Raw genomic sequence first — 27,262 nt, forward strand, 5'->3', positions numbered from 1 at the left:
GCTGACTTCTTGTTAATAGCCAGTTAATGTGTTCTGCTGGGACTTTATAACTTTGAGAGAACTTCATGACCTTAAAAATGTGTCCTCTCAAAATGTCCTGGTGACCTTATTTGTTAGGCAGCTCTTTGATTGTGTTACAGGTTACCTTCATATGTGTCTTTGGAGAATGGTTCAAGATTCCTTCTTTCCCCCCAGATGGCATTTGAGGAACTACTTTGGAAAGAGAAAAGTTACCGAAAAGGCTTTAACTCTAGACTTAATACTGAAAAGATGATAGATGATACTGAAAAAGTGGTTGAACTTAATATGTTTAAAAGCAAATAGAGCAAAACCTTTGTGGTCCAGTGGGATTAAGATACAGACCCAATTGGTCAGGAAAATCTCGATCTTCCTGTGCTTTTTTTGAAGTTTTGGCATTGCTTAAGCTGAGTAGTTGACTTCTCTTGCCTCTTATTCGCAAGAACCATTCATCATGAATGCACATCTGAGATACAAGTATTGGGGCTCAGTAGACAAAATTGTGCTTTATTCTTCAATTTTCTCCCATCCCAAGTCTCCTGTGGATACAAAGGGACATGAGAACAATGCTTATTAACCAGCCCCATTACCAAGGCTGCCAGTCACCTCATGAAAAATAAATCGTCCCTCTTGCTCATGCAAAACTTACTGATGGAAGTGTACGCAAGGTATTGAAACATGCTTGAGGATACAAATTATACAAATTTATAGCTGGAGTTGAGGTTTGCGACTGTAATACAGTCTTTCAGATCTATGCAGCTGTTACAGCATTCCATCTGCACTGAATGTGAGTGGGACTGGAAAGGTTTTAAATTGCTTGAGCTGGCACCAAGTTCAGCGGCTGATTGACCAAAAAATCAGTGCCTCATCTGAAGAGCAAGCAGGAAATACAAGAAAATGATCCTGAACAATAAAACCTTCCTGTTGAACTTAGAAGATGATTTCCTTATTGATGATTCCTTGGCTTAAACATAGTTAAGATTATTGTCTGGAACTTGACTGGGAACTCAAACATTGCACAGTTGTATAGTTCCCTTCAATTCTGGTTTTCTCTAAATGAAAAAATTTGTAAAAATGTCTTGGACTGTTCCATCACACCACCAGTGTCTGATTGGTCTCGTACTGGTCTTGGCTATTTTATAGTCGGTGGCAGAACTTGACAGAAGGAGCTTTGACATGAACTTTGGGAAAATTCCCTTAATGTCAGATTAGTGTAACTGATAGTCATGAAGAAGGCTAATCGCTTAAACTGATTTGTTTCTGGCCAATTTGTTTTTCTGGAGGGAGACGGAGAAGGTCCTTCAGACTTCCTGGGTTACAAATACTGCTTGCATTTACACTCACATGTTCTTCATCCCACTCAGTGTGTTTTCCAAGCAGAAAGGTTCCATGCTTGTGGGAACCACTGCACCTGGCTGCTTAGAATTTGATGTTGCATTGAAATAATCTAACATTAAAAGGAAAGAAGACAACTGTGCTGTAGTAGACTGTTAAGAAACTTAATGTCTCTTCCTCTCTGTGAAAGCAAACCCCTGACCCTCGTACACTTCTATGAAAACTTCAAAGCAGCAGCCTGGATTTCTGTTTATTCCTACGGGGTTTCAGAAATGGGGCGTTGCTGAATTTGTGGTGTGGTATGGCAGGGTCTCTGAGAAACTAATTTTCTAAACTATTTATCTAAGGGGAGAGGTGCTATTCTATTAACTTTCTTAGGCTTTTTAAATATGATGCAATTAAAATTATTTGTGGCTCTGCAGATCTAGCCTTGATGGAGGGAAGGAAATGTGTTTTTCAAAATCCACATTGTGAAGCCATTTTGAGTGGCACTTAAGAGAACTGTATTAGAAAAACTTCAGTCTAACTTGACATTTTGTTCTGAATTACATTTTATCATTGTTAGTTCTTGCTGCAGTTTTTAACCCATTCGTTTTGAAAGCTAGGGTTTTGTTCCCCCCTCTACCTTTTAATGTTCATAAAATAATAAGATGAGTTTAGCTCTGTTCCAACTATGGTGGCCAATTTTTCCTTTCTATAAAATGTGCTCAAATACCCAACAGTGGATAAAGAGTACATCTGAAATTTTGGTATCAAGATAAATTTTAGTAATTATCCATTAGACTTTTATGAAATGAAAATGTATTTCCTGTTTTGAAGCTGTTCAATTTTAGAATAAATTTTAGTAATGCATCTACCGTATAAAGTCTTCAGAATTACATTTTAGTTAATTGTCAGGTTTAAATTTTCTGATGGCCTTAAACGTACCTGTATATATGTCTTTGCAGTTCTTTAACTCAGCGTTTAAAACAAAACGGTCCATGGCTTATGTAAACATTTGAAAAATAAATCTATTTAAATGTTTTATGTCCTTCCCTTTTAAGCAAATATTTCATACCTCTCTACCTTAAGGAATGGTCTTGCTACGCTTCTGTTGCATCGATGGGTTTGTCTCAGTGAATGAGTTTACCTGGGTTCACATCCTCAAAAAATACTGTTCTACAGCCTTTATGATTATTAATTCAATAGTCTTATCCTATTTTTGCTATATTTTAAAACAAATATTTTATTCCAAAACACATCTAGTGGTATTACACATTTTTCCTATAATGTTACCTGGTTTAAAAGACTTCATTGTTCAAAACCTTTTTTTTGGCAGTATTAAAAGCAAAGAATAAATATATCTATGCAAATAGCTTGACTCAACTTTGGTATTGAAAGGTTGATGGTACACATTTTAGGTTTTTAGGTATAGGTTTGCTGTCAGTTTGAGAATAATTTCGTGTTTCTGAAAACTCTTGATAGAATTTAAACCAAGTCAGATGGATAAATCATTGTCCCGTTGCAGCTCCGCAGTTGTGCAGCTTGGGATTTTGTATGGCAAATGTCCGGACAGCTGTGGTTTTATTAAACAGTGGAGCTGGAATGTTACAGGCTACCTAGTTTTATTGAGAAGCGCCAGGTTCCTAACATTTCTTGGGATTTTATCATTTAGTACCAGATAATGTCCCCTAAAGTTTTGTTGTTTTTCTGTGTATGTGTTCTTTTTCCTTTCCCCAGCCTTGTTCCTGTGGGAATACTGTGTAACCAAATGCCCTTTTCTGTTTCCAGTGGACAGCGCGTGACGCAGTGTTCCGCTAGCACAGGCTGGCAGTCGGTGGAAATGGAGTATCTTCATCAAATCACAGGCATGGTGTTTGCTCCCAACAGCGCTGTGTTTTGCAAGCAAGATTTATTTAGAACAAAGGATTTTAAAAAAATAAAGTAAGAAACCCCCAGTGTTGCCATTGCCATGGAATTTTGCTGTACCCCTTTATTTACAGTTACGCGAGGACAGCTGGTGTGAGACCCGGCAGGCCTTTGCCCATCCACAGGTGCTGGCGAGTTTTTAATACGTTCTTCCTCAGCAGGCGCTTCGGGGCGGCTGCCGGCTCAGCTCGAGGCGTACGTGGAACACGGCCCCTCTGCGCCTTCCCCGCCGGGGGCCGCCCCGCACCCCTGCCCGCCGCTCCCGGGGCCGCCCCCGCTGCCCGCCTCAGGGAGCCCGTCCGGGTCAGCATGGGCCGCCCCGGCGGGAACGGGACATTCGTAAAGGCACCGTCCAGGCGCTGAGCAACGCGTGTGTTCGCTCGGCTCCGCTGCGGCTCTAACACGCCGGAACGCGGGTTCAGCTCTGCTCTCGGCAGGCAGCAGTTCCGTGTGGGCGCGCTGTTCCGCGCAGGCGGGCGGGGCGGGCACCCCGGGGTCCTGCGGCAGTGCACGGCGCGCGCGCCCTGCCCCGCCCCGCCCCGCGCGGCGCCTCTCCTCTCCCCTCCCCTCCCGCGTGCCGCGCTGCCGCTCGGGGGAACGGCCTGGCCGCGCGCCGCTCCCGCCTCTCCGCGGCCGCACAGGGCGCTCCGTAGCCATGCAGCGGCGGAAGGTGGACAACCGCATTCGGGTGCTGATCGAGAACGGGGTGGCGGAGCGGCAGCGGGCCCTCTTCGTGGTGGTTGGCGACCGCGGGAAGGACCAGGTAACGCTGCCCCGGGGGGCCGGGGCCGAGCCGAGCCTGGGAAGGGTCGGTCTGTAGTGCCCGGTACCGGGTTTCCCTCAGCGAAGCGGGCTTTACCAGCCTCGGCCTGCCTGAGGTAACGCCGCCGGGCGGGAGCGCGGACGGGCGCTGGGGGTGGTTTAGGGGACTTCGTCCTTAAACATCTGAGAAGCTCACGAATGTTAAATACAAGCGAGTACAGGCAAATTAGGATATTTTTTAAAAACCGGGGCAAAAGTTAATTAATTTTGTGGCTAGTAGGAACTTTTTGCCGATCTCAGTTGCGTTGTAAGATGTTACGGATTTGCGCTTGAGCTGTGTTTTATATACTGAGTCACCTCACAGATGTCACCACGCTAGAACCTGGACTGGACCTACTTGGTGACGTTTGGAAGAAATTAGTCACTAGACTAATTTTCCTTGAGACCCTATACATCTGTTTTTTGAGTGGAAAGGGGGAGAAAAGCACAGCAAAACAGTGCTATTTTATTCAGTTAGCTCCAGTTCCTGGGGAAATAAAATAAACTAGTTGTGAAAAAACTTGGAACATAGCGAGTTGATCAGGTGGTGGTGGAAGAAGGTTGTCGTTAATTTACTGCTGAAGTGAGAAGTGAGTTCTGGTGGGACATACCCCGTGTCTGCTTGTGTTCAGTGTTTTCATCAATGAGTTGGAGTCCAAAGCAGCCGGTGTGCTCACTGAATGTGCAGGCTGCAGAGCAGTGAGGTGGGTGGCCGGACTCACTAGAGGATTAAAATTCCAAGTTAAATCTTGTCACATTGTAGAAGTCTGAAATTGTGCGAGATTTATACTGAGACAATTCCTAGGAACTTTATTTAGCCTGGAATAATTGGCTTTTTGTGCAGTTGTTAGTGGTTCTCTCAAAGAAGAGTACTGAGGAAATCATAGGTGTAATTTAGTGTCTTTAATGTCACGCAGCCCCAGAGAAGGCACAGACACACAGGTCTGTGTAAAAAGCAATTTAACCTTCACGTGTCAAGGGATCCTTCTGTTTGGCACAGGATTGCTTGATAGAAAACACAGCTGTGACATCAAGAATTGAAAAATATTTTACTCTTCAATTTTAGCCTGTGAGTACAGCTGTTCATGATTGTTTCTGTGTTTTGGCAGGTGGTTATACTTCATCACATGTTGTCTAAAGCAACTGTAAAGGCTAGACCCTCTGTCCTATGGTGTTACAAAAAGGAGCTAGGCTTTAGCAGGTAAGATACCTCATGTCTCATGCTGCAGTCACTGCTCTGTGTGAAGCAAAAGCTCTGTGATGGGTCTGCCGAGCGTAGGTTGCCTGATTTGGTTGTAGGGAGAAACAACACTAGTTCTTGGAGGAGCTACAGGAAGTTTGGCTTTCCAGAACTAAAATTTGGCTTCTGTAATACAGTTGACACTAGCACTGGGTAATTCTGGCTTCTTCCTACAACTCTAATGCTAATTCTGTTGTCCTGAGCCAATCTCCCTCACCTTTCTAACCTCAAAAGACCAAAACACTTAATTTCTTAGAGTTTTGGCCTCAGTAGTGATTAGGACTGAATGCAGGTTAAGCATTAGAATTCCTTCATTTTGAGGAAGTGTTTAAAATTTTAACAGTCTGCACACCAAGTCAGGAAGGAAGCATTAACCTGAAACTGCGTGATTCTAACCAAGTGGTTTCTTGCAAAACCTGCTGGTTTTGTGTGATATCCACTGCTTTGGGCTGAAGGTGCATGGGACTGTATCATGAGAGCAATAATTGTGATCCACAAGTTTTTTTCCTTGGTGGCTGAGCTCTGACTTCCAATTAGATTTGAATGTAGGCCTGAATGCACTTTTCTCAAAATTTTTTCTAAGAAAACTTCTGTATGGATTTTGTTCTCCAGCCACCGGAAGAAGAGGATGAGACAACTACAGAAGAAGATTAAAAGTGGAACTTTAAACATCAAGGACGATGATCCTTTTGAGTTATTTATAGCAGCCACAAACATTCGCTACTGCTACTACAATGAAACTCATAAGATTCTTGGTAATACTTTTGGCATGTGTGTGCTTCAGGTAAGGAGGAAGGAAACTTTTGACTTAAAAAGGGCATTGCACTATTATCCATTGGTTTCAGTTGAAATGCTGCAGGAGTGGTATTTGTTGCTTCTGCTATTTCAATTATGGTGGGCTTAAGTATATTTTACAAGTTTTGGGAGGGTGAGCTAGCCTTGCTAGTAGAATTTTAATGGGATATTGTTTAATGCCAGTGTTAAGTGTGAATTAAACTTTGAGAAATAATGTTTTTGGGCTTTCTTTTCCTTTTAATAGGTGCTAGTTGCCCTGATGAACTCTAGGCAACTGAAATTTTATGTATTTCCTAGGATTTTGAAGCCTTGACTCCAAACCTGCTAGCTAGAACTGTTGAAACAGTAGAAGGTGGTGGAATTGTGGTGATTCTCTTGAGAACTATGAACTCACTGAAGCAGCTCTATACAATGACCATGGTATGTTCAATGTAATGCGTCTGGTTTATTTAAGCAGGTACATTGTGGTGATGCGAAGTGATTATTTTTTGCTTTTGTTATGAGCCATGATCTTCCTTCCATCTTTCCTGCTCCTTCATTCGCCTATGATTGAATGTCTTATGCTTAGGCATTTCTGCCAACCTCTGTGTCTTGAAATGCTGTTAGGTTACAAGGGAGAAACACCTGTCATTCACAAATTTAACTATCTTCTTTTCTTTGACAGTAGTTTTGGAAAGTATTTGTGCTATCCGACCATGTAATAGAGAGTTAAGTAAAAAAATAGGCCTTTTGAGTGTTTTGTGACCTTTTGCTGGGTGAGATCAGCTTCACAACTACTGTATATTTCTAGATACGAACTATTCATGCTGAAGATACTTACCACCTCGAGCAGGAACTGTTTCCATTAGTAATAATGCCAGTAGGTGAGTTAAGTGATAGACTTTTGTTAGCATCCCTGAAGAGTTTGAAATGTTCTGTGCCTGTCAAAGTTGATCAAGTCAGGCAAGAATAAGTAAGACCATTGTGAAAAGTATTGGTAGGAGAAGTACATTTTTAACAAGTATTTAGAAAATATGGCTATTTCACAACAAACAGAAAACCTCTCTGGGATGCAGTGTTGATGGAGAGGGAGACTGTCATCCACAAGAGTGGAAAAGGAGGTGGATTGTCCCATTAGTAATAATCTTGTAAATATCACTGCTGTTGCTTCTCCAGGTTGAGTTTTATTTTTCATTTCAGGATGTACACTCTAGATACAGAACAGAAGCACACCAGGATGTGGTAGGAAGGTTTAATGAGAGGTAAGTTGTTAAGTGTGTAAAGAATCTAGGCTGTATGCCCAAGAAAAGCATCTGTAACAATGTTGTGTATTCATATCAGGAAAGCATCCTACAGGTTTGCGTTAGAATAGGGCTTCTCAGCTGCTTCAGTGAAGTTCTTATGTGCTGTTCTGGAAATGAATACAGTTTGTTGTTGGAGGAATTGTATCCAAAATTTTGGCATATGTTACAAGGGATATATGCAGATGGGCCCGAATTTGTAAACTGTTCCAAGTCCCTTGAAATGTCCTGTAGAAACATGTGCCCCAGATGCAACAAAGTTTAGATGCTTATTGTGCTACTGTAAAACATAAAACTGCTTTGTGTGGGGTATTCTCTGTGGGTTTATAAGTGCCTTGTAAAGGTGTTTTCTTTGCTTTTGTTGTATAGAATAAGCAGTGTGTGAGCCCTAGCTCGCACCTTAGGAAAATTGCAGAAATCATTCTTTAGTATGCACTTGGTTATGTGATGTCAGGAGTTAGAAGGATGAGCAAGCTGGCACTGACTGCAGTCTTTGGAGGTCAGCACTTGTCACAATTGCTGTGGATTCACAGCTTACACCTTTACGCAGCTACCTCCTGCTAAAATGTTCTCTTGGTAGATCCCCTTTAGTTACCAGGATGTCTCCAAAGAGAGAACGCTAAGTGGATACCTGTTTTGTGTAGGTGATCCTGATTGTATGGTAAGAATCATACTGCCAGTTATGTGAACTTGTCATGGCTCAGCTGTAATTGGCTGTAATTGTGTAGATACTATGTCTGGGTTTAGAAAAGAGATTAACTACCAACATGCAGTTATGTTGCTAGTGTTTTTATTGAGCTCTCTTTGCTTGACTGCTCAGGTTCATTCTGTCTCTGGCCTCATGCAAGAATTGCATCGTGATTGATGATCAACTGAACATCTTGCCCATCTCCAGTCACGTTGCAAACATCACGCCTGTTCCACCACAGTCGCAGGTCAGTAAGCAAAGTCAGTTGCTTTTCCTTGGGAGAAATTGGTCTGAGTTGGCCACAGTGTATTAAAGATTTTTTAAAAAAGGAAGCTTTCCTTTCACCCTGATTTATATCAAACGGTGGTCCTGCAGAAAGAAAATAGAATATTCTGCAAAAATTATACCTGGTATGGCTGAAGCATGGGAAACTATCTTTTCTTTCCTGCCTGTTTTTTTCTTTTTTGTCACAGCTTTTTTTTTCGTTCTTGCCTGTATTTATTAATTTTGCTGTGTTGCTCCTTAGCATAGCAAGGTGGAGCTTAATTGCTGTGGTTGCTGTTTCAGAAGTGCCTAGAGAAATTTCAAGCTGACGGACAGTTGGGACAAGACAAATAAAAAGAGCTTTCAGTGGTTGGAGGGTGGGAAAACACTTTGGAAATAAGTATATTACAAGCTCAGGAGACAGCTGATACCTGGAACAGTTTCTGAGTTACGCATGCCACATCTTGGGAAACATTCACTGAATATAAGCCAGATACACAGTTTGCACTGTTAGAAATGTGTCCCTTTATCACTTTCAGTTGTAGATTGAAGTAAAATGACACCAGTTTTAAATAGAAATCTTTAAGCTTTTGAACTGTTTTGTGTGGCCTAAGAAATAACAACAAAGGTTCTGTCAGAGATGGTGAAAATTTTTAACAGAGCGTGGATTTTAAAAAAAAAAAAGAACCCGCCTTAGCATTATAACAGCAGTGATGGTAGCACTAATGCTTATCTGTTGGATAGACTGATGCCCTTGGAATTTTAAGGAAAATCAGAATTCATTCCCATTTGAAATCAATTGCTTTTGTGTCCAAGTTTATTGTTTGGCTTTGAAAATCTTGATACTAGTCTGAAAACTGATCTATTGCTGTTGCAGTATTTGTTTCCCCCATGTGGCAATTTGTACACCTCATATGAGAAGTATAACAAAGATCATAAAATTTTGGTACAGCCTGAAGACTGAAAAATAATTAAATCCTTCAGAAGATCTGTCCATGGTCTCTTTTTCCTAGCAATGCCATTTTCCAGTTACCATGTACTGAAAAATCCTTTCTTTTTTTCCTCTAAGCTTGGGGAAGCCAGGATACCCACCTCCTGTGTAACCATTCTCCTGAGGAAATGTAAAAATGTAAAATTGAAGTGTTAAGTATCTGTTTGTCCATTTAAATTTTTCTGTTTCTAGGGAGTATATTCAACTTACGGTAATATTTCCTTTCAGTTACCTTTTTCTGCCTGACAAAAGATACCAGAAGACGTCACAAAAGTATAATTGTGCTGAAGTGTCCTTTACTAATCCTGTTACGGTAAATCCTGTGCTTACAGGAAGATAGCGTTCGGCCGCAGGACTTGGAGCTGAAAGAACTGAAGGAGAGCTTGCAGGATACACAACCTGTAGGAGTTTTGGTGGATGGCTGTAAAACCCTGGATCAGGTTGGTGTGGTGGCTAAATTTGGGATACTCTGTGCATGACTGGCCACCTTAGGTATTGAGGTTTGTGCCTGATCTTGCATTAATCAAATGTGAGTGTGAACAGTGATGGGTGTGGTCTGAATTTCCTTGAAAATCTGCTTGGACGTGGTAGCTCAAAAAGAGTACCAGTGATTTTCTTCATGAAGTTCGTAAGTGGAAGGACTAGAATGGAGACGGGAAGCTGATCTGGAGAAGTCTACATTTAAAAAGATGATGAGTGCTTAGGGTTTGAAATAAGCAAGAAATTTAACCTGAAGTTTCTGTTCAGTTCGGTTCTGAATTGAAGTTGAAAACCCATATAATGTTTTAATATGTTTTAATAATGTTTTAATAATTCCTGCCTCCCTTACACTTTTTTTACTTCAGTTTGAGAATCACTGACTAGTCCAAATGAAGGCCCTGTTGCAGTTGTCTTTTCTATTTTGGAGTATCCACTGAGAAGTTGCAGTTCAGCCTGGTGGCTCCCAGAGCTGTGCACTGCTTAAGTCCTTTTATAGTAGGTCTTCTCACTGCCCAGACATGTTTGTCTTCCCCCTCTGAGAGCAGCATGCCTCTTCCCATCTTGCTGAATATACTCTGTGGTCAGTGGCATGGAGGTAGTAATTGAGGATTGCTGTACTGATTGTTGATCTGTATTTCGACCTGAACAAATTCAAGAGCTCAATGGGCCAAAATTACCACTTCTTGCACATTAGTTGTTTGGGTTCTGATGTTCAGCTCTCCCATCTTGTCTTTTTCTTCCTCCTTCCTATTTTAGGAAGGAAGACGTGTGCTGATGGTAACTCTTAAGTAATGCTGAAAGCAGTTTAAACACAGCTGACTTATTTTCTATTTTTTTTTCCTGATCATCAGGCAAAAGCAGTTCTAAAATTTATTGAGGCCATTTCTGAGAAGACTCTACAGAGCACTGTGGCATTAACAGCAGCCAGGGGACGTGGTAAATCTGCTGCCTTGGGACTGGCTATTGCTGGAGCAGTAGCTTTTGGGTGAGTGATCCCCCAGTTTCATAGGCTTTATTTGCATCCATGCATTTGAAAAAAAAAAAAAGAAAATGACAGGATCAGAATATATTTGTAATTTCCAGTCCTACATCCTTCCTTTTTATTCTTCTTATGTCTTTTGATTGCTGCATACATTGACATTCAGATTTTTCTATTTTGAAGTAATAAGAAAACCTCCCTCTTTAAAAATCAAAATAATCACACTTAAATTGAGGTAAGTGTCTAAAGGACTCTACTGTCTTTTTGTCATTAGGTAGAATCAACCCCTCAGATAAAGAAAACATTCCATTTAGTATGTATATGTAAAATTTGTTGTTAAACTCTTGTTTTATTTTTCTGTGCAGTTACTCCAATATCTTTGTTACATCTCCAAGCCCTGATAACCTTCATACTCTCTTTGAGTTCATATTTAAAGGCTTTGATGCACTGCAGTATCAGGTAAGGAGGGCAGACTATTTTATAATACTTTTACAGTGTTCCTATATAAGAGGGGATTTACATCTTATCTGTGATTTTTGTTTACTTATATTAGCTACCAACCTTTTCAGTAATGATCTGCAAAAATGAGTCAGTTTTGTTTCCTTATTTTTAAGTTGGGTAAATCACGTTCTTTGTGAAATAGTTTTTAACATAAGGAAATAATTTCTAAGTTCTCAGGCCTCTGAAGCTTTTGTCACAAGAGTTTTTAACTAGAATCTGAAATAACAGTGTACTTTTAGTGAGCTTATTTTGATGATAGTGGTAAATGATATTTTTTCTTAGATCTTGGCTTGTTCATACTGTTTACAATGTTTTCTTTCAGGAACATCTGGACTATGAAATTGTTCAGTCTTTAAATCCGGAGTTTAACAAGGCTGTTGTCAGAGTGAATGTGTTCAAGGAGCATAGACAGACCATTCAGGTAACTGGCCTCTTCTGCATTCTTGCCTTTCTACTTTTATTCCTGACTGTTGGCTTTACTGATGCTGTAGTTGTTTTGATTTAAGCATGTTAATTTTATGTGGTGTGTAACTGTCCTGATTGATTTTGCTTTAAGGCAGACCTTTTCTTCTGCTAACTTTCACAAAATATCTTGTTTCTTTCTGTGAATAACTTGTAGATCACAAAGCTCCCTTGGTGATTGCTTGTGGTTTTCTTCTTTCTCCTACAAAAGCAAAGGAGGCTGAAAGAAATAGTGAAGGAAGAGCATATGTTTCTAGTGATTACATTTCATTTACTTTCATGATCTCTGCAGATAAATTTGTTTGGAAATGTGCAAAACAAGATGCATGACCCAGTCCTTGCTAGGGTAACATGAACCCTCTCTCAGCTGCTTGTTTTCATGTCTCAGTCTCTGGCTTGATGGTCATGGCGAACAGGGACAGCAAACAGCTTTTCAGGGCTCCAGCTTTGCCAACTCTGACACTTCCGTTTTGACAATGACGGTCTCCTCTCGTTCCTTGCAGTACATACACCCTGCTGATTCTGTGAAACTGGGTCAAGCTGAACTTGTTGTGATTGATGAAGCTGCTGCCATTCCTCTACCGCTGGTGAAAAACCTGCTAGGCCCTTATCTTGTTTTCATGGCTTCTACAATCAACGGGTAAGGCTTGAGCAGCAGCTGTCTACCTGGGAAAGCAGTTGTGCAAGTGCCAGTGGACTATTCTTACCTCCAGTCCTTTTTTTTATTACACATTATTGTATCAGGTCATGCTAATTCTTGATCTGCCATGGAACTGCTCCTTAAAATAATCAAGGGTCGGTATTTCAACTTGCTGCTTTCCTTTGATTCCACTGTGGATTCATTAAGTGTTTGACTTGCACCTTTTCTGTTCTGCTACAAGGAGCAAGTACGTAAACAGGATTCTTCAGTTTGTTAGGAGGGGGAAAAACCTTCCAATGTGATGAGATTAAGAAAGTGTCAGAGCAGGCTGCCCTGTCCTACACACAAGAACATCAAAAGGCAGCGATTCTCACAGGTGGCTGCGGCCCTCACAGGCCTCAGAGTGGCACACAGCTCTGGACGGCAGCCTAGTTCTGTGCTGGAGCTTTCCCATGGCTCAGGATTGCTGTTTCATTATTTGCTTCAGACTTTTGTCTTCTGCTTTGCAGGTATGAGGGTACTGGTCGATCACTATCTCTGAAGCTCATTCAGCAGCTCCGTCAACAGAGTGCACAAACCCAAGTCACCATGACAGCAGAGAACAAATCTACAGCTACGGCTAAACTCGCCACAGGTACCCTGTTGTATTCTGGACTGCGGTATATGAGCATGACCTCTGGTGCTGCTGATGGGCAAGCCCTGTGGGTATCCCCTGTGTCCATGTACTTTGCAGCTAGCTGTAGGAAGGTAGTGGTATGGAAAAACGAAGGAGCTCTTGTCTGTTTTCCTCATGATTTTCAGATACAAAGCCTTTAAGGGGTGAAAGCTATGCAAGTAATGATTTTCTAATCTCCTGGGAGCCCTTCAGAGGAGACTGATTCTATTGAATTCTTCGCTAGCTGTGATTTCCAACACCAGATGTTCTTCTCTGAAATCTGTTTGCAGCTCGTACATTGCATGAAATCTCCCTCCATGAGTCAATTCGATACGCTCCTGGTGACCCAGTTGAAAAGTGGCTAAATGATCTGCTGTGTTTGGACTGTCTCAACATCACCAGAATTATTTCTGGCTGCCCACTGCCTGAGACTTGTGACCTGTATCCTTACTCGGATGTTGTGCTCTGATTGAAATATATTGCTTTCAGGTGAAGGAGACTTTTTTTCAAGCTGGTTTATAGTGGGTTCTCCAGCTAACATGTTACCTCAGTACATGATCTTTTGGCAAAAGTCTATTAAGACCACACTTCTGGAATTAAGCTTTTACCACTGCCTTGTAAGACCGGTGACGTCTCTTACCAGGATGTTACCAAACTCCAGTTTTACTGCAGAGGCAATCCTAAGGAAGAGTTGGATGTAGGGAAGGTCTTGCTGGAATTATGAAAGGTTTAGCTTTACAGATGAAGGGTGTGAAAGCTATGAATGCTGCCCAAAGTCATTCAGTCTTGTAGGTGAACTGTAGTCTTAAGAGCACAAGTCAGCATGTAGTCCAAGGCTGTACCAAGATACTACTCCTAGACCAACAAGGAGCTTTTTCCTTGTTTCCTTAACCCCTGCGGTTAGATACTACGTAAATAGAGACACGCTTTTTTGTTACCACAGAGCATCAGAAGTTTTTCTGCAGAGACTGATGGCCCTCTACGTGGCTTCACACTACAAGGTAAAGTTTGTGTAACTTGTATCAAAATTTCAGCTAGGAATTTTGTGGAGGGAGCAGTGCTTGTTATGGCAGCCTGATTGAATTGGCCTAGTTGAGGTTTCTGAATAGCTTCAGTTGCTTTCTTGTTGTATACAGATCTGTATTCACCTTTCTCTTGAGAAGATCTCTGCCTTGGTCTTGACTGAATATACTCGTTTACAGATATCTGGAATATTTTTGTCTTGAGAAATTCCGGAGACTGAATTCTAGATGAGCCTACAAGTTTGTCAGAACAGTATCATTGATGAACCTCTTTTGCAGTTCTCTTTACCATATTCTAGTAGCCTCAGGTTAACCAAAAGAGTAGTACCGTTGCACTACTGAAAAGAGTAGTCATTCATCTCAAGGTTTCAAGACCGTGGATGACTAGTAGATGTGAGTGGTGAAGTCTGTAAGTACTGAGTACTAAAAATCTGACACTTCAAAAAAATATTTGAGGTTTGGTAGATGAAGAGGTAAGTAGCAATATAAAAGCAGACAGTTCAGTTCCATACATATTAGAGCAGGAGGTTTCACTTGAGAAAAACACATGCTGTCTGGTAGTATAACAGCCATGATCTGGCCTGCGAGCTTTTTCATCCATCAGTATTGCACTAGTTTCAATTTTCTTACTAGCCCTAAATTCAGAAAATGGAGGATTGTTTAGAAGTCAGCTGCTAACATTACACTGGACTTTAAAGCTCTTCTCATGGAATAATTCTTTAACTTTCTGGTATGTGTTTACCCTCCAGAACTCACCCAATGACCTCCAGATGCTATCTGATGCACCTGCCCATCATCTTTTTTGCCTTTTGCCACCTGTTCCACCTACCCAGAATTCATTACCAGAAGTACTCGCTGTTGTTCAGGTAAGAGAGCGGCGTGGATCTGTGAAGTGAACTGTTCAGTAATGAAGCAGTACACTGCTGTGAGACAGTATACTGTACTATTCTTACTTCCTTAAGAACACAGATTCGTAATTACCTGTGTTCGATGTAGCTAGTTAAATCTACTGTTTCTTAAAAGGAAAAGTCCCCATTTACATGAAAAATATATGACAATTAAAGTCAAATACTGGTGGGACAAGCTTTTGTGTTTGCTGTTTATGGGCTACAGAAAATGCATAGAGCACTTTCTATGCTTAATCTCTTCAGGCTTGTGTTGCACCATAGTTAATGCCTACTGCGCCAGGTGCACCTGGTTGGTGTGCTGGTGTGGTTTTTGAGGTGGGGCCTTTAGGGGTAGAGCCTGTTTGTTGGCACATACATGTCTGTTCATCTGCAGAGCAGGGATCACATGAAATGTTGATACTTCATAAGGACTCCTGGGTATGAGTTTTGATTCTGCTGTAGTGGAGCAACTGTAGGAGAAAACAGTTTTTCTCCATTAATGGCCTTTTACCTTCTCTGGCAGGTGTGCATGGAAGGAGAGATCTCTCGCCAGTCTATCATGAACAGCCTTTCTAGGGGAAAGAAAGCTTCTGGTGATCTTATTCCCTGGACCATTTCAGAGCAGGTGAATAATTTGGCTGTGTACTCACACCCAAGATACATTTCAGAACTATTTCTTATTTCGAGACTACCCATCTGTGTTCTTTAAGTTGACTTTTGTCTCTTATGCAGTTCCAGGATCCGGACTTCGGGGGCCTTTCTGGTGGGCGTGTTGTTCGTATTGCAGTTCATCCGGATTATCAGGGGGTAAAGTATTTTGAAACCCAGTTGTGAATAGTCAGCAGTGGTACCATGAGGATGGCTGTACAGGCAGAATGTAGTAACTGGGCAAATGTTTCAGTTGCTCCAGTTTTTAGTGTTTTAAGCTTGGGGACTAAGCCTGTGGTGGTAACAGAATGAGGTCAGATGCCACAGCAGGCTGGGGGGCATTGCTTTCCTATGGGTGGGAAGCAAACCAGTGCTCCTGTCGTTACTAGACAGTAAACTGACATTAGTAGGCAGCATTGTAGCATGCCAGCATCCCAAGCAGCAATATACAATCAAGATCCAGTGATATTTTCTGTGAGATTACCAGATGTTCACAACTGATGTTTGGCATTTTTGCAGTGCCACAATTAAGCACCAAGAATTATTACACAGTCCTGAACTACCAGCTGGGCTCTTGTGATTTCAGACAGCCAGGTTCTGTTGTGTCCTTCTCCATAGAGCTGCTGTGTAGCAAAGAAAATGCGTTTTTGTAGTGACTGAGTGATCTTTGCACTGATGATTGTTAATGGCTTTGTAAGGGGAGAATGTTGTTGTCCTGTCTTAAAAACTAGATACGTCTTTTTGTTTGAAGTGTGTTGTTCCTACTCCACAGATGGGCTATGGCAGCAGAGCTCTGACTTTACTGCAGATGTACTATGAAGGCAAATTCCTATCTTTTGAAGAAAACACAATTCAAAAGCCAAAAGAAATTGCAACTGTAAGCAGTGAGGTATGGAGCTCAGTACATTTTTTGTGTTTTCTGTTGTGCTAAGCTGTTCTTCACTGTAAGTCTCGATAATGATTTCTCTGTAAGGTGGAAATACTCATATTTATTTTTTATACAGAATAGGAGATTTAATTTGCAGATTTCTGTGAGGATTGCTACTAATTCATTTCCGCTTTCTTTTTCAGACTGTGAGTTTGTTAGAGGAGGTTGTGACACCTCGGAGAGACTTGCCTCCTTTACTTCTCAAACTGACTGAGAGACAAGCCGAAAGCCTGGACTATCTAGGGGTATCTTATGGCCTAACACCAAGATTACTCAAGTAAGACATTATTCTATTTGCTAGTTACATCCAGTGCAAAAATATAACTATGTAAACTACATATATTATAATTTTATATATTAAAAAAACCTATGTACTGTATAGATATAGATGCAGATATTTTAGCCCTTGGGTATTCTCTTTATCTCTGCGTGTTTTACTTGGTTTCTAAAAGTGGGACAGCTCTAAGCCCACTTCTCCAGTAAGACCTTTGCTTGATGACCAGTAGGGCTGATCTTAAGTGCATCCTTCAGTGTAGTGTTTTCTCAAACTGCTTCTGAGGGCAAACTCATTCCCTTCTTGGTTGTCTCTGTGACCCTTCTAAACAGTTAACTAGCTGTAATTGCTCAGTTTTTCCAGACTAGAGAAGTAAGAACAGCCTGTAATTAGCAGGGAGAAGTTAAATACTACGTCCTGTGACCTGTAGAAGCTTGAGCTGCTGCTGACTTCAAAGCTGGTTGTTAGTTTCTGGAGTAATGTAAATGTTTTTCACCAGCAGCTGCAGCTGCTTCTTGCTCTTCTTAGCACGGAGGAACTGAGGTACTGCAGTAGTAAAGAATGTATTAATTTTTCTTAAGTTTTAGCTCCACCTTGCAACACTGTTTTATATAAACCCATATAATTTTATAATAAATACAAACTTTTTTAATATTACCAAATTCTATAAAATATCTAGGTTTCTGAGACTTTCTTAGCCGTAGCGTGGGAAGTTGTGAATCCATAGTTTGGGAGAGTTTCAAAATAATGCAGAATTCTTGCGGTTGCTAGCCTAAAGGCAAAGCAATCATTAATCACCTAAAACCTTGGTTCCTTGCTGGCCTTCCCCCACTTACAGAGAACCTAGGGTGCTGTACAAGCCCATGAAATGAGACTGAGTTCCATAGAAGAAGGAAGAGTGGTGGAGGCCAGTTTATGACTGACCTAGTCAGGACAGTGTTAGGTAGCTATGTGGGATTTGGCTTTTCAGATACAGGGACTGTAGCCTCTTCTGTTCTGCCAAAGGCAAGCATGCTGAAAAGTTCATGCCAAAATGTGATGGTGAATCGTTTAGCTGTGCAGGAGAGCATCAGAACTTAATGTTTATTGTGAAATAGTCTTAATCTTTACAAATTATAAAGCAAATGGTTCAGATGTCTTAATTTATTTGAACAATCACTCTCAGGACACAGGGGGAGAATAAAGTGTTTCACTACTTTAGTTGTTTAGTTATTTGACTGTTAGCTGTGGTGGGATAGATTAAAAAAAAAAGGGATTAATAGTGGGATGGGGAGAGGCTGGGGTACACATGTAGGGCTTCTTGCTGAAGTTTGCAACATCCCGTGCAGCTGCTGAGTAGTCATCCCATGTCCTGTGGAGGGAGGTTGCCAGTGACAGTTGCTCTGGGGCTTGGCTTCAGTCTTTTGTCTGGGATGCCGTATGTTTGGTCTCAGCAGGTCTTTTTATACGAGTCCTCCTTTTGCTGGGCATAATGACTTGTGGGATCAGTTCACAACCGAGATACAAGAAGGAACAGGAGGATGGAAAGGGATGCCAGTGGGATTTTGCTGATCAGTCCTGGGATTCTCTCTGGTCCACAAGTGACTATTTGAAACCTGGAAGTTGCCAGGGAAAATCATCATTCATTGAAGAAGAGCAGAGTCTGTGAAGTGAACTGTAAATCCTCATCCCCTCCCCAGGGCATCCCTTAGGAGCCTGTGATGATATTGATCTAAACCTGTCTGCCTGGTTTAAAAGGAGGCCTTGGAAGCCTGTCAAACACAATAGCTCTCATCTGTCAGTCTTTGAAAATTTGTTCATTTTTGATATCATAATGATAATTTTTCACTCCTCTAAGTTAGAACCTCAGTCAGTTTGATTGCTGTTACTACTTTCTGTCAGTGTCCATTTTCATTAGTTGGTGGGGTATCTCTCAGACTTTTGCTTATTCAACAGTTGTTCCTGTGTGGTAGATAGACTGCATTTAACCACAAGTTGTAGAACCAAGAGCTCCATAATTCTTAGTGCATTTTCTCTTTTCCCTTTCCCCAGGTTTTGGAAACGTGCTGGATTTGTGCCAGTTTATCTAAGGCAGACACCAGTAAGTAGCATACTGTTTCTGAATGAAATCCAGGCCTATTGAAATCACTGGGCATCTTTCCATTAGCTTCTGTGAGATGTGATTTGGGCAAGAAAGTTTTCTGAGGCTACATTTGGGGTTTGTTTTATGTTCATTTTTGTTCTTTGGGCCTATAGTTAACTAAAGGAATAAAGTTTCAGGGTTGTGAATGTGGTCTTTAAGTAGTTTGCACCTAAAAAGTTAGAGCAAAGGCGCAGCTTTTGAGGGTTATTAACGTGGTTATTGGTAAAATGTGCAAGCGGCCCTTGAACTGACTGCTTTTGCTTTTCCAGGTGTTTACAAAAAATAGCACTAGTAGTTACAGTACTTTTGAGGAGAATAATTTGTTTGTCCCACGTCACTGCATTTTTCCTTTGTCTTTCTGGCTCTGTGCTGTACCTGGAATTTGCAATACTGGTGACTGCTGGTTACCTCAGTAAGCCAAAATCCCTCAGCACTGGGATGTACCAAATTCTAGAAGTTTGTAGGTTTTACATTAGGTAGTGGTGATCAGTAGCAGTTGATATATGCATTGTTGTTGTTGATTTAGAAGACCTTTGCCTTCTTCAGTTGAGCACAGAGTGCAAAAGATTCATGGGGGTGATGGGAAGTATATCTTATTTATTAGAATGACCTGACTGGTGAGCATTCGTGCATCATGCTGAAGATGCTGAACGAAGAGGACATGGAACAGGAGCCTTGGCTTACTGCCTTCTGGAAAGGTAACTTTTTTTTTTTGCTAATGCTAGAAGAATCTTCCAATATATTTATTCTAGAGGTCCACAGGAATAATTTATTTTATCATCTTGTCCTATAGATTTTAGAAGGCGGTTCCTTTCTCTGCTTTCCTACCAGTTCAGCACATTTTCTCCCTCGTTGGCATTGAATATTCTACAGAACAAAAATATCAAACAGCAGCCACAACCACGTGAGTACCTTGGCTCACAATGCTCAGTTAGATTGCCATTTAAAATCTATGTATATGTTTATCAGAGCTCTCAAATACATGCATTATATGATACCTCTTATAAAGTGCCATGAATTGCTCTTGGTCACTTACTGTGTTTTGTTCCTATTATCCAGAAATATGCTTGTATATTTCTAAGTAAATGCTAAGAGAAGGATATTTTCTGCCACTGAAGATGGGTAGTGGTGTTTTTTCGTGGGTTTTTTCCTTGCTTTTTTGATCGAAGATTTAAGTAATCCAAAATTAGAGGACTCCTGACTCTTAACAGCTGAATGCATGACAAAACATGGATAGATACTGACACCTGACAAATCCAGTATGGAATTAAAAGGGAAGCCTTGAATCGCAAGGGTCAGTAGGCAGAGGAGCTTGCTTGGGATCTTAGGAGGAATGTTGTCATCAGAAATTTGGAAATTGGAATGTGATGTCTTTCTAAGAGAGAGTCTTTTGTTCAACTGCATGTTATTTGGCTCAGTTCAGCACTTGCTAGGGGAAGCACACAGGCAGTATAAAAAAAGGGGTCAGACAAGACAGTTTTAACAGTCACTTCTGGCTTAAAAGCAAATTGCTGTTTTCTCAGTATGCCAGCCAGAGGGGAGTCCTCTTGAGAGAACTTGGTAATCTGTGTCTTGTGGGTTTTTTTGTATCTGCCTTGGTGAAAGAGTTTTGGTTGCTGCCACAAGGGAACAAAGTTCTTTACCAGCAAAACCAGTGTAGTTAAAAGACTGGGCAAATGGTGTTTCTCAACCCTTGCTGTCTGGCATCTTTAAGTTGATATCCTGGTCTGTTTTGACAGTTGCAGTTTTTCATAAGGACGTAGGTCTGTCTGAAAAGACTTTGAATAACCCAGCCAGTCTGAATAGCGGTGTTGTACCTAGTGTGCTGAATGCTAAAGTGTGTAGGGAACTGAACCTGTGGGGTAGCACAGGTTCTTGGCCTTTACTCAGTGATATGAAAAAGAATGTGTTAAAACCCAAGATCCTGGATAGCTATGAAGAACAGTCTTGACATTGTTGTCTTTTTATTGTACCCATCAGCCATCAGCCGTGCTGAACTGGAATCAGTTTTCATCCCGTATGACCTGAAGAGATTAGAAATGTACTCTCGCAACATGGTGGACTATCATCTCATCATGGATATGGTACCTGCCATTGCCAGGATGTTTTTTCTCAATCAGTTGGGTGATATCACTCTCTCTGCTGCACAGTCGGTATGTGTCACTGTGAGAACAAGCCATGCTTCACCTCTCTTTGTATATATATATTTGGAATAGTTTCCTGTTTCATATCATCTTTAAAGAGTCTTCAGTTCAGTTAATTGCTTCTTTTGTAGTCCTTTTCATAATTTCTCCAGTTTGTAGTGTTCTTCTGCCTTTAGCTGTACTTCAGGAGAAATATACTTGTCTCTACTAAGTACAGAATGGCACTTGCCAGCTACAGAGTAATTTAGGGGTATTCCACTGCCTCCAAGCCAAGCTTTGTGTTTTCTGTAAAAGCCTCTGTAACAGAAATACATGTCGTTCCCTCAGGCACTTTTTCTAGGGATTGGCCTACAGCATAAATCTCTGGACCAACTGGAAAAGGAGCTGGAACTGCCCAGCAGTCAGTTGATGGGCCTTTTCAACAGAATCATCCGCAAAGTAGTCCAGGTAATAACATCATGACAAGCTTTGATTTAGTTACTCTGGACCAAAGTGTAATTCCAATACTGAGGCTGGCACTAATGGAAAGCTGATTCAGAACTGTGTTTCTTGAGCATGTCCCCAGTAACTGACTATAAACTTCTTTGTGAGATGGGAAAATCCCTGGTGGAAAAAGCAGGTATTTATGGCATTGATTTGTATAGTGTTTTCCCAAATAACAGTGCTTGTCTTAAGGTTTGAAAAGTTGAAATATCCCAACCAAAATGCTGAGCGTACGACCCATATTGCCAGCTTAGCCTAAGCCATTTGTTTATGATAGTTTACTGCACTGGTGGCATCTCAACTTTGCTTGAAAAAAACCTTTTCCAAAGTCATTTAGAGGTAGACTTCAAGTCCAATGAAATAATTGGAAAGTTTTGGATCTAGTTTTCTTTCTCCCTAATATCTGTGATAAAGGGAGTAACATGATGAGTTATCAAAGGGTGAGATGGACAGAATGCTTGCCCACTGCTTACAATTGCTCGCTGAGCCTGGGGCCTCTAGTTCTCAAGGTTCAGGGTACGGTAGCAAAGCTTCTGGCATAGGTTGTTCATTGGAGAGGTGATTTGCTCAGCAGAACACCCTTATAATTATTTTGAAGACAATAACATACAAAAAAAAACCCCTCATCTTTTAGCTGCCGACATTAACCAAATGATGCTGTATTAATAAAGTATGTTGTAACCAACGAGATCTCTACATTTATGCAAGTGACATTGGGTGCTGACTGATTTTAGTTTTACACTTATTGTAAAAGCTGTATATAATTCTGTCTTCAGGAAGCAGCCTTGAGCTTTTTATTTCAGTCTGATGGAAAGCATGCATTTGAAATAAACAACTGCCTGATAATATTTGCAAGTTTAAAAGAGTTTCTTGGGGACAGACAGAATTTCTTACTTATGTATAAGAAATAACCTGGAAGAAGCATCAGCAAATCTTATGTGTGTTGGCTTGCTTCATTTTCAGTTGTTCAATACAGTCCAGGAAAAAGCTGTGGAGGAGCAGATGGTGGCAACAAAGGATATTGTAATGGAGCCAACACTGAAGTCTTTACATGACGATTTGGTAATTACAAACTCTCTTCTTAATACGTACGTAAACACTTCATGGAGTTCCCTTGAGTGTAGAAGCCTTGTAATCTAAATTTTCTTGGATGGAAAGAATTCCACATCACATCTGTCACTATATGGTGGTTAAAACCTGACAGCTTTGCGTTATGTCCTTGTGGATATGCTTTGTATAGATTTTTTTCAGAATCTACTGAGATGTTCTTGGAGTTACATATTACAAGTATTTGTATACAAATAACATAAAAATGCAACTATATAAAAGAAGTTTTTCAGGATGATCTGTTACTTGCTTTAGGAGATATACATCTCTTGCTGTGGGAAAGGCGTTTTCTTTCCATAATGTGGTCACTTTTGCACTTAGACCTTAATGCATCTGTTGTGCTGTTGTGTTATAGGAAGAAGCCGCAAAGGAATTCCAAGAAAAGCACAAGCAAGAAGTGGGGAAGCTGAAGGGCATGGACCTTACACAGTAAGAATTCATCTGTATGAGTCTCGGCTCCAGATTTTCCCTGCAACGTTCAAATGCCGGGTCACTAGTGCATCTTGCTGAGACTTGTGCACAAGGCTGTAGTTGCATTATTACAATCTCAAACCATCAATAAATGAGAAATAGCAACAGGTATTTTCAGCAGCGGCCAGGTAGGGTAAGCATATGCTGCTGTGCTGATGAAAACTTTGGGTATTGTGTGCCTGACAGCCAGTATCTTAGTCTTCATCAGCTCCGTTAGCCAATCTGCTTTGTTTCACACTCAAAACATTCTTTCCAGTATGAATTAAATTAAGCAACAACTTACGTTCAAGGCCGTTCACCTGTTTACCTCAGTACATTAATTCATTGCCTGAGAAGTGTGTCATACTCCCAAGCACAAACTTACTGACTTCAGTTTTTTTCTGCTGGCATTTTGAACAGAAAGCAGGAGGTTGTGAGTTAGCAGATCACAGCTGATCAGCAGTGAGATCTGTCTGTGGAACTGTAGAACTGAATTGTTGCTAGAGCTGGGGCTGGCTCGTCATTACAGTACTGCAGACAGATGATGTCCTGCAAACAGGAGTGCTGGATCAGTCCTCAGCTCTGTCCCGCTGCCTCTGGCATGAGCTTGAGCACATTCTTCTTGTACGTCTGTTCTCTTTTGTTACTGAAATGGTAAATTATTCATGGCAGTAGCTCCTACTATGTGTCAATCTTTATCCTGGCTGTGTACAGTATGTGTATTATACATATATAAGTTATATAGTTCTATAATACAGAGTAATAAAGTAAGCTGCCTGGCTGTGGAGTGTTTCTAATTTTAAAGTTTTCCATGTTTCTAGAAAGAGTCGTTGGTTTCCTCAAACCAGGATACCCAGGTCCTGTTGTCTACTCTCCAGCTTAGCTGTGTGTGCAGCCCAAGTGAAAATAGTACCTGGTTAATTTTAATATTCTCTTCTGTAACAAAAAAAACCCCAAACCAACAGAGTAAGAACGACCAACCAGAGCTTCTTTCATTAACTACAGTGTGCACGGATGCCTTTTAACTTCAGTAGAGCTGGACAATTTGTAGGATATACTGAGTTGCTGAACTAGCAATTTACTTGAAGTGTCAGCAGATGTCTCTTTTTCTGGACCAAAAAGAGTTACACATGCCGCTGATTCTCTGCTTTCTCTCTCTCCTCCTCCCAATTTTTGTCTTGTAAAACCTATTTACTATGCTGACATCCTAGAAAAGTTGTTTGGTTTGGCTCTAGATTAATATCTGTTAAATCTGAGGAAAGGAGTAAAAGCTTCTGAGTCTTTGATTGTCTTACTTGAAGAAAGGACAAAAACAGGTGTGATCTGAAGTGACTTGCAAGTCAGTCACATTAGGAAAACAATTAACCAGAATTTTTAAAAAGCTTTAATCCCATTTTTAGGCATTGATAGTGTTACATGCCTGTTTGTCATTTTGGACCGTGTTCTCTTTTTTTTTTTTCCACCCATAAATAGGTTTTGTTCTCTTCCATGAGGAGAGAGAGAGACAAAAATCTATTTTGAACACTTTTCAATACAGGTTATAGAAAACTAATAGAAGAGACAGAGCTGTTCGATTTGAAAAGGCTTTATCCAGTGTTGTTCAGCCTTGTACGAACAAAGGCTAGTCTATTCTGAATCTCTTAAGAACTTGAGACTGAGAGCAACCACTCAATTTTACTACATGACTGCTTTGCCTGGTTAAATTTGTATATAATGTACAGGGTACTTGAACACACAGGCGAGGGGCACAGAATATGAGCTTATTTGAATCGCAATTGTGGTCTTAATTTCTCTTTTCAAAAGCAAGCTGCAGGTATTTATTTTTTCCCAGATTGATGCAGAAAAATTGTACCACTCAAGCTTACTGCTGGTCTAAGAGCAGCTGCTAATTTAGCTGACATTCCATTATAAGCTGTTGCTTTTCGCATCCTCTTCCTTTACCACCATAACCATCCTTCTCTTTTTTGGAGGGAACAAAAAGAAAAAAAAAAACCTCAAGCTTTTATAAAGAAATTTATATAATGAGGGTGTATCTTTTAAGAAATCTAGATGGCAAAGTATAGACCACTACTATGGAAAGTATAACTTTTGTGGCACTATTTTTTGCTTTCGTAACAGATGTACTGTACTCAGCACACTGCTTTTCAGATGAGAGGCTCTCGTAGAACAGTTTTGTGATGTTTACAATAGAGGCTCCTGAGAGAACTTCATTCGACACTATCCAGCTTTGGATGGGGACAATTGTTGGTTGCTATTGACCTAGTTTGGACTGAGTCTGCTGACAGAGTCGTGACAAACTATTGTATCCCTTTGCCACTCTAGTTTTTTATGTATTTCCAAATACTGATTTGGTTGGGTGCTGACACAGAGGCTTTGTTTGTAGAGTAATGTGCACCTGACAATGTAATCACCTTTTTTTTTTTTTTTTTTTTTTTACTTTGGGCTAGTGATTTTACTTGGATTTTCCTTTACCTTTTTCACGTAGATATATTATCCGGGGTGACGATGAAGAATGGAATGAGGTGCTGAGCAAAGCAGGACAGAACGCTTCCGTCGTCAGTTTGAAAAGGTTAAGGAAGTTGAAATACTCCACAGAGGTCTCTCTGGTCTTTCCTGCTGGCTTCATTATAAAGCGTTTCAAAAGGGTGAAGTGAAGAGTTAAATGCAGATAAAATGAACTTGGCAGCCTTGATAGATTTTCAGTTTTTCTGGAGAAACCTGAGCGCTCTGCCGGCGACTCAGTGGTTCCTCTAACAGCAAGGCTGCTGCTGTGAATTCTGTGTTGCTTTAGAGTGTAGTCCTGTCTTCGTGTAACTTAGTTGCTTATTTTAACTTCTTTCTGTTGACATGGTTAAGTCTTGATCCTGATCATGCACAGAAATTGGTACTATTTCTCTCTTGGGCCACTTTTAAAGGAGGAACTCATTCCATATAACTGCCCCATTTGCTTTGGGAGCTGACGCTGGGTGGGAGCCTGTGATAGTCCCATTGGATAAAATGCAAATTCAGGGAAGAAGAATTCTTTCAAATGTGAGCTGCAGCCTGCAAAATACCGAGTCTGTGTTTCTGCAATTCCTTTTCATCCATCTTCTTTGTTCTACCTTGCTCAGCATGGAGTCTTTCCTCATCTTTTCCTTGGGGATTTATAGTTAAGACTCGCCTGCTTGCGTATTTCCCCTTCCTGGGGTGTCTGACAGCTGAAGCAATTATGTGATCTCTGTTCCACCCTTTGTATATTCATGGGGTTTTTTTTCATGAATGCTGAAAGCTGTGAGTTCTCAGAAGCCTTACGGGAATGAGAGGGTCTTGTCAGTGCTTATAGAGGTTGGAGCTCAGTCATGTTTGCTCTAGTCAGAATCTAGTGCAGGAACAAAATTGTATACTTAAAACTGTCAGTGGTAATATTTTTTTCTAGGTACTCTAAAGTCCAGATGTCCTGCATAATTTGCCTTTAGGACACGACGAGCTAAAATCAAGAGCTTAAGGGATATAAATTGGGTTAGAGAATCTGAAGACACTAGAAAATCTAGGTCATATTCTTGTCTGTGCTTTCTTTAGCACCAGTTTAAATGACCCAAGAAATTGGAAGTGTTTTCTCCCAACCACATTTCTGTGTAGACCCTCGCCCCTCTTTTACAACAGAAATTCCCCAGCTGGTTGGGAATCTGGTGTATTTTTAACAGATATTTTGTTCCTGTTTCCCAGTGAGAAGAAGAGAAAATCAGAAACAGCAAGAGGACCCAAGCAACAGAAGAAATTTAAGAAGACTAAAGATACAAAGCAGAAGTGGAAGAAATGACTTTAAAGCTAATCAGTGAGCTTGAATTAACAAGTGATGGGTCTGTACTTACGAAGTACTATTCTTTAAATCAAAAGACTTTTTTTGGGGGGGTGGGAGCTGGAGGGAAGGAAAAGCTGTAGAGGCTTTTTTAAAGTGTCTGTATTATGGGAAGTACAATGACACTGCCAGGGGACAGTCTATGAAGATTTTTTATGAAATGTGACCACAGAGCTTGAGCGAGGCACAGTGCAGCACACTGGGATGTTATGGGGGTGCTTCAGCAGCTACGGTTTCCATTCAAAGAGGACAGATCAGTCTGTAAACTTTCCCACATCTTAATGGTTGGTGTCTTTATTAAAAAGAGAGTTTGGACAACAAA

At 40.8% G+C, this 27,262-nt stretch overlaps 1 protein-coding gene across 1 annotated transcript; it reads left to right on the forward strand.

Moving 5' to 3' along the window:
- The first annotated feature begins 3,828 nt into the window (after positions 1 to 3,828).
- NAT10 (N-acetyltransferase 10) lies at positions 3,829 to 27,262 on the forward strand. Its single transcript, XM_040608508.1, has 28 exons — positions 3,829 to 4,024; positions 5,172 to 5,263; positions 5,915 to 6,086; positions 6,395 to 6,517; positions 7,277 to 7,338; positions 8,198 to 8,312; positions 9,653 to 9,760; positions 10,652 to 10,785; positions 11,145 to 11,238; positions 11,603 to 11,701; positions 12,246 to 12,382; positions 12,892 to 13,016; positions 13,328 to 13,478; positions 13,942 to 14,038; positions 14,809 to 14,925; positions 15,470 to 15,571; positions 15,679 to 15,753; positions 16,367 to 16,483; positions 16,666 to 16,799; positions 18,828 to 18,876; positions 19,523 to 19,616; positions 19,712 to 19,822; positions 20,899 to 21,071; positions 21,390 to 21,509; positions 22,509 to 22,607; positions 23,008 to 23,081; positions 25,588 to 25,671; positions 26,808 to 27,262. Exons 1-28 carry the CDS (start codon positions 3,917 to 3,919, stop codon positions 26,899 to 26,901), a joined length of 3,060 nt encoding a protein of 1,019 aa, XP_040464442.1. The 5' UTR covers positions 3,829 to 3,916; the 3' UTR covers positions 26,902 to 27,262.

This window comes from Falco naumanni, chromosome 10 (genome assembly GCF_017639655.2).
Source record: "Falco naumanni isolate bFalNau1 chromosome 10, bFalNau1.pat, whole genome shotgun sequence".
NCBI classification, from domain to species: Eukaryota; Metazoa; Chordata; class Aves; order Falconiformes; family Falconidae; genus Falco; species Falco naumanni.